This window comes from Chinchilla lanigera, unplaced genomic scaffold (assembly GCF_000276665.1).
Source record: "Chinchilla lanigera isolate Chin_1 unplaced genomic scaffold, ChiLan1.0 scaffold00019, whole genome shotgun sequence".
Taxonomy (NCBI): domain Eukaryota; kingdom Metazoa; phylum Chordata; class Mammalia; order Rodentia; family Chinchillidae; genus Chinchilla; species Chinchilla lanigera.
In genome coordinates this window covers 14563086-14569042 of record NW_004955420.1, presented here as the reverse complement: position 1 = coordinate 14569042, position 5957 = coordinate 14563086, and the positions used below count along the sequence as shown (strand labels likewise).

At 54.5% G+C, this 5957-nt stretch overlaps 1 protein-coding gene and 1 long non-coding RNA gene across 5 annotated transcripts in view; one reads left to right on the top strand and one right to left on the bottom strand.

Moving 5' to 3' along the window:
• The first annotated feature begins 595 nt into the window (after positions 1-595).
• Positions 596-3122, top strand: Hes1 (hes family bHLH transcription factor 1). Its single transcript, XM_005383199.2, has 4 exons — positions 596-955; positions 1111-1206; positions 1481-1568; positions 2210-3122. Exons 1-4 carry the CDS (start codon positions 848-850, stop codon positions 2752-2754), a joined length of 837 nt encoding a protein of 278 aa, XP_005383256.1. The 5' UTR covers positions 596-847; the 3' UTR covers positions 2755-3122.
• A 1907-nt stretch (positions 3123-5029) lies between these two features.
• The window catches only part of LOC106148332, a 16385-nt gene continuing 15457 nt past the window's right edge, over positions 5030-5957 (bottom strand). For all 4 annotated transcript variants that reach the window (XR_001233678.1, XR_001233676.1, XR_001233677.1 and 1 more), the window contains one exon: positions 5030-5230. This is a non-coding gene — a long non-coding RNA (uncharacterized LOC106148332). The remainder of the gene's footprint in view (positions 5231-5957) is intronic.

Sequence of the window (5957 nt, the reverse complement as noted above, 5' to 3'; positions counted from 1 at the left end):
GGGCTGGCATTCACAGACCACCTTGTTCACTTGCAGACGGAGAGGTGGAAGGCATTTCTTTTGCTGCGAAAAGGAATTTATAAAATATTTCCCTGCACGAACCACTCTCATACCCCCCCCGAATGTATACAATCCGAGCGAGAAGTCACGTCTGTGTCGGTAACACACCCTGGCAGGAGTGCACCCCTGCTCCTAATCACTGCAGTCTTTTTTTCCTGTTATACCCTTAAAACTGTATCTCAAGTGATTACAGAGTAGCTGTACTGCACCTACCGAAAAGAATGAAGACCTTGGCCCCAAAGAAATAAACCAGACCAAAAACCAAAACGGAAAAATCCTCTGTAAAGCAAAGCCCAGAAGGGAGAGTAGCAAAGGGTTAAAATCCTTTTGATTGACGTTGTAGCCTCCGGTGCCCCGGGCTCAGGCGCGCGCCATTGGCCGCCAGACCTTGTGCCTGGCGGCCAATGGGGGGGCGCGGTCCACGAGCGGTGCCGCGTGTCTCCTCCTCCCATTGGCTGAAAGTTACTGTGGGAAAGAAAGTTTGGGAAGTTTCACACGAGCCGTTCGCGTGCAGTCCCAGATATATATAGAGGCCGCCAGGGCCTGGGGATCACACAGGATCCGGAGCCGGTGCTGATAACAGCGGAATCCCCCGTTTACCTCTCTCCTTGGTCCTGGAATAGCGCTACCAAGTAGCTAGAAAATATTATATAACCCACCCTCAGCACTTGCAGTAGTTTTACGAAAATCTCAAAGAAAAGGGACATAAGCAAAAAATATATATATTTTTGCGTGGACTCCAAAAATAAAATTCTCTAGGGACTGTTCAAAAAAAAAGGGAAAGAAAATGCCAGCTGATATAATGGAGAAAAATTCCTCGTCCCCGGTGGCTGCTACCCCCGCCAGTGTCAACACGACACCGGATAAACCAAAGACAGCGTCAGAGCACAGAAAGGTAAGGGCAATACCTGGGTATCTCTGCAGCCCCAAAGAAATTACGATAGGATGGAGGGGTCCTTTCTTTCTTAACAACCAGGGGTGCAATAGCAGATCCCATGGGAACTCGGGCTTTTTTTTTTATTATTATTAATTTTAAAAATTTCTTTGCAGTCATCAAAGCCTATCATGGAGAAAAGACGAAGGGCAAGAATAAACGAAAGCCTGAGCCAGCTGAAAACACTGATTTTGGATGCGCTTAAAAAAGATGTAAGTGGGGAATGCTTTTTTTAAAAAATTAAAAATATGAAATGTCGTTTCTTAGCCACAAAGCGTAAAAGCCCCTGGCCTACGGTGCGAGGGTCTTCCCCCGCCTGCACCGCGCTGCCGTCGGCAGGAGGCCCGGGGCCCCTGTCTCTGGGGCCCCTGTCTCCGGGTCCCTGGACGCGGGCTTGGGCGCTGCGGCCCAGGTGGGGGATCCCGGCTCTGCGAGGCAGCTGGCTGGCAGAGGCTGACTTTTCTCCTGGCTTCCTCCTGTGTGCAGAGCTCCCGGCATTCCAAGCTGGAGAAGGCAGACATTCTGGAGATGACAGTGAAGCACCTCCGGAACCTGCAGCGGGCGCAGATGACGGGTGAGGCCACTCGCCGCCGCGTTCCCTGCGCGCGCGCGTCCCCCGCGCCGCGCGCTGATTCCTTCCAGACTTCCGCCCGCGGTTGTGAGAGGCATTCAGCTCCATTTTACTGCCTTGGCTCCCTCTTGCGTTCCCACGGTCTGGGTCTTATTTATAGCCACAACTCCAAGTTGTTACTGTTCGGAAAGGGAGGGAGAGAAGGTCGAAGCCGCGAAGGCGGCGGGCCGCCTGGCTGTGGAGGAAGGGATTGAGCACAGGCCGGTAGCAGTTGGGAGCTGAACGGAGCCCGGGGGTCATCGGGTGTTGCCCTCGCCCATCCCCCCACTGCAAAAGGGAAATGAGACCCGAGTGGGGGTGGGCTGGTGTTGCTCAAGGTCACGTCGCGCAGGGGAGTGGGGGTGACAGCTGTGGGGCAGAGATAGGTTTAAATGCAGCCACAGGGGACGGGGAGGCGCGTCTGGGCTTCGGTGACCACGCCAGTGTGGCGAGATGGCTCTAAGCCTCCCCCGCCCTCCTCGCCCGAGGTCGTTCGGCGGGCGCGCGTGGTCAGGGAGGCGCGGCACGGGGACCTCCCAGGGCGGGAGACGGTGGCCCCGGGCCGGAGCCGTTGGGTGACCCGTCTGTCTCGTTCTGGCCCGCAGCCGCGCTGAGCACCGACCCGAGCGTGCTGGGCAAGTACCGCGCCGGCTTCAGCGAGTGCATGAACGAGGTGACCCGCTTCCTGTCCACGTGCGAGGGCGTTAACACCGAGGTGCGCACCCGGCTGCTTGGCCACCTGGCCAACTGCATGACCCAGATCAACGCCATGACCTACCCTGGGCAGCCGCACCCCGCCCTGCAGGCGCCGCCGCCCCCGCCGGGAGCCGGGGGCCCCCAGCACGCGCCGTTCGCGCCGCCGCCGCTCGTGCCCATCCCCGGGGGCGCGGCGCCCCCTCCCGGCGGCGCTCCCTGCAAGCTGGGCAGCCAGGCTGGAGAGGCGGCCAAGGTGTTCGGCGGCTTCCAGGTGGTACCGGCTCCCGACGGCCAGTTCGCCTTCCTCATCCCGAACGGGGCGTTTGCGCACAGCGGCCCGGTCATCCCGGTCTACACCAGCAGCGGTGGGACCTCGGTGGGTCCCAGCGCCGTATCTTCTTCCAGCGGCCCCGCGCTCACGGCGGACTCCATGTGGAGGCCGTGGCGGAACTGAGGGGCTCCGGCCTGCGCTCCCCCAACACCCTACCCACCCCCCCTCCGGACACTAAACTGCAGCATGGATACTAGGAGAGATGAGTTGTGATCAAGTGGTTACTTCGTTGTTTTTTTAATTCCTAAAAAGAGTTACTTTTTTGTAGAGAGCTGTATTAAGTGACTGACCATGCACTATATTTGTATATATTTTATATGTTCATATTGGATTGCGCCTTTGTATTATAAAAATTGAGATGACATTTCGTTTTTTACACGAGATTTCTTTATGTGATGCCAAAGATGTTTGAGATATGCTCTTAAAATATCTTCCTTTGGGGAAGTTTATTTCAGAAAATATAATAAAAGAGTGAAGGCTTTTATGTCTTAGAACTGATTCTTTCAGAATATTTAAAAAGAGGCTCTTGGTGGAGTTCGAAGCATATTAAGCTGGGAATTTAAAAATCAGCTCTTTTGTTGAAACAAGGTTTATTCTTTATTTTTTTGTCTTTTTTTTTTTTTTTGCGGTACCAGGGATCAAACTTACGACCTTGCATTTGCCAGGCAGGCGCTTATGCCACTGAGCTGTACCCCCAGCCCTTTTTTATCTTTCTGAGACAGGGTCTCGCTATGCACTTCAGGCTGGCCTTGAGCTCACTTTGTAGCCCAGGCTGATCTCGAACTTGCAACGATCCTCCTGCCTCAGCCTCCCAAGTCCTGGGATTACAGGCGTGGGCCACCACGCCCGGCTTGAAACAAGGTTTTTAAAGTCCGAATTTTTCACCAACACTCCCCTTGAACTGAGTTCCGTCTGACTTAAGAGAACTCATCTGATAGGGTTTCCCTGATAACTCTGTAAAGGATTTCAAAACAGTGGTGTGAAGTCATCAGTCCTTGTGCTGTGAGTTCCTCCTGAGGACTGACCTCCCGAAGTGCGGGGATCCTGTGTTGCAGCCCTTTGCACACCAAGGGCATCTGCCCGATAGCCACCAGCCAACCCAAAAGTAAACCCGCTCATACTGGCGGCTGCAGCCCCCTGTCTTCAAGAGCGGGGTCCTCCCAAATGAACCCAACCTTAGGGACGTTGCCTAGCGCCAGTGTGCAGAAGTTGGAAATGCCCCTCTACCCTCTTCAGGCTGTAAAGGTCAACAGATTCCTTCTGCCAAGGGACAGCTAGTTAGACTCCCAAGTGGAGCCCAAGCCCAGACATGTGTTTCTGATAAGTTGCTGTGCTTGGCGCTAATGGAGAACGCATGTGGGGGCTGCGCTGTCAGGCGCACAGCCGTCTTCCCCTTTTAATACAAACAGCCAGCGACCCCTTCGCTTGGTCATGCCCCATTTCCAGGCAAGATGTGGGCTCCAGATAGAAGCAAAAGGCCTGTCTCGGGTTTCAGCTCACATAACGCTCCTTAACAAGTCCTAACTCAAAGCGGACAGCTTTAAACTGTGCCAGGATCTGCAGGGAATTTCTTCCAAATCCCATCACAAAGGCTTGTCAGATTCTGTCAGATTTGGCCAGGTGTTTGACTGCATCCAGGTGTTGGGGAAATGAAAACCACGGGCCTTACGAGACCAGACACATAACCGCGTTGTGGGTCTGGCCGGCGCGCCCTGCTCCCCCACCGCAGCCCGGCCCGGCCCCTCCCGCCCGCCGGCGGCCTCTCTCACCCCCCTCCTCCCCGCCTCTGCGCGGCTTCTGGGGGGAGAAGGATGAGGCGGGAGAGATCAATCTTTGAAGCTTTCCTAACAAAGATAAAGCCAACGATTTTCTGTCTTGTTTCAAAAGCCTTACCTCTCCCCCGCCTGGCTCGGCCCTTTCCCACAGGCCAGCAAGGAGGGCGGCTCTATCACGGGGCTGATCTCGAAGACAGCAGTCGGTTTTCTCTCCAATCGCGTCAGCCCCAGAGGGAGAGGTAGAAAAAATACTTGTTTGAATCTGGCTCCCTACTTGCCTTATTTTGTGGACATGAAAGGTGGCCAACACACCCTCCACCAAAGAAACACACCTACCCTTTTCTACCATTTCTCACATTCTCCCTCTTGTTAAAATGCAAACATAATAATTGCTGCTTATTAAGACAGCCATCCCAAATTCACATGATTCATCAGGTAAGTCTGGCCTCTGGCTCCCGGGATTTAACTGTCCTGTTAGAAATAACGCAGACCTCAGGGTCTCCATTTTTTATGAAAGCCCTTGCTTTCCACTGATGGGCTGTGAAATTCACAGGGGCAAAACCCAAACAAAACAGCCCAATCATAATATCAACGGAAAACTAGATTTCTGTGTCTTTTTGCTATACTGAAAAATGTACATTTTTATTTATAACATCAAAAAAATACATAGATACAGCGTCTTCTTGGGAGAGGCGATACATAGAGGGAAAATAAGTCCATGTTTGTTCTTCTGTAAAGAATCGGTGGTTTAGGGGGCTGGGGATTTAGCTCAGCGGCACAGTGCCTGCCTGGCAAGCTCAAGGTTGTGAGTTCGATTCCTGGTACTGGAAAAAAAAAAAAAAAAAAGAATCGGTGGTTTAAAAAAGAACTGTTCTTCTGAACTGTAGTTTTCGACGATTACAAAAGGCATTTGTTTTTGTACAATATGCTGAGGGAGGAGACCTTGGGTTCCACGGGGACATTCAGGGGGATCCAGTCGAGACCACTGAACTCACTGTGACACCGCAGATACGTCATCCCCTTCCCGGTGCTACTGCTAAGCCCCGAGGGTGGGCGGGTTAATTTGAAGACACGACCCTCATAAGTCCTGCTGTTTCTGGAGTTTCTGGGGGGACAGACCGCTTCACTCTTGGCCCCTGGGGTCCCTCCGAGCCCGGCCTGGCAGTGCTGATTGCTGGGGAGATGAGACCCGGCCGCTCAGCCCCAGCCTCCGCCGTGAAACGCTGGGGACCACCCTACTCCACCCCACCCTGTCTCCAGCGCTTCCGGCCGACCCGGAAAGGGGGCTGGGGGGTCTCCTCGCGCAGGACCCCAGCCTTCGCCAAGCAGTGCGAAGCGCGCCCCGCCTCACCCCACGCGTTCCTGCGGCGGGGACCCTGGGGTTAACCAGACCCCCTCATCGTCCCCGCTGTCCCGGGGAACCTGTCATTAAAGTCAATTAACTTTTCCCACACCCCTCGGCCGGTAACCACCCGCTGCTAGCTTCCTCCCGGCGCCTAAGTGCAACCAGATGGGCGCACGCGCTGCCCCCGCCGCGCGCCCCCGGGGGGC

Coding starts and splice junctions, on each gene's coding strand:
- Hes1 (XM_005383199.2), top strand. CDS start 848: ATGCCAGCTGATATAATGGAGAAAAATTCCTCGTCCCCGGTGGCTGCT. Junction 956..1,110: donor CAGCGTCAGAGCACAGAAAG/GTAAGGGCAATA, acceptor ATTTCTTTGCAG/TCATCAAAGCCTATCATGGA. Junction 1,569..2,209: donor GCAGCGGGCGCAGATGACGG/GTGAGGCCACTC, acceptor TCTGGCCCGCAG/CCGCGCTGAGCACCGACCCG.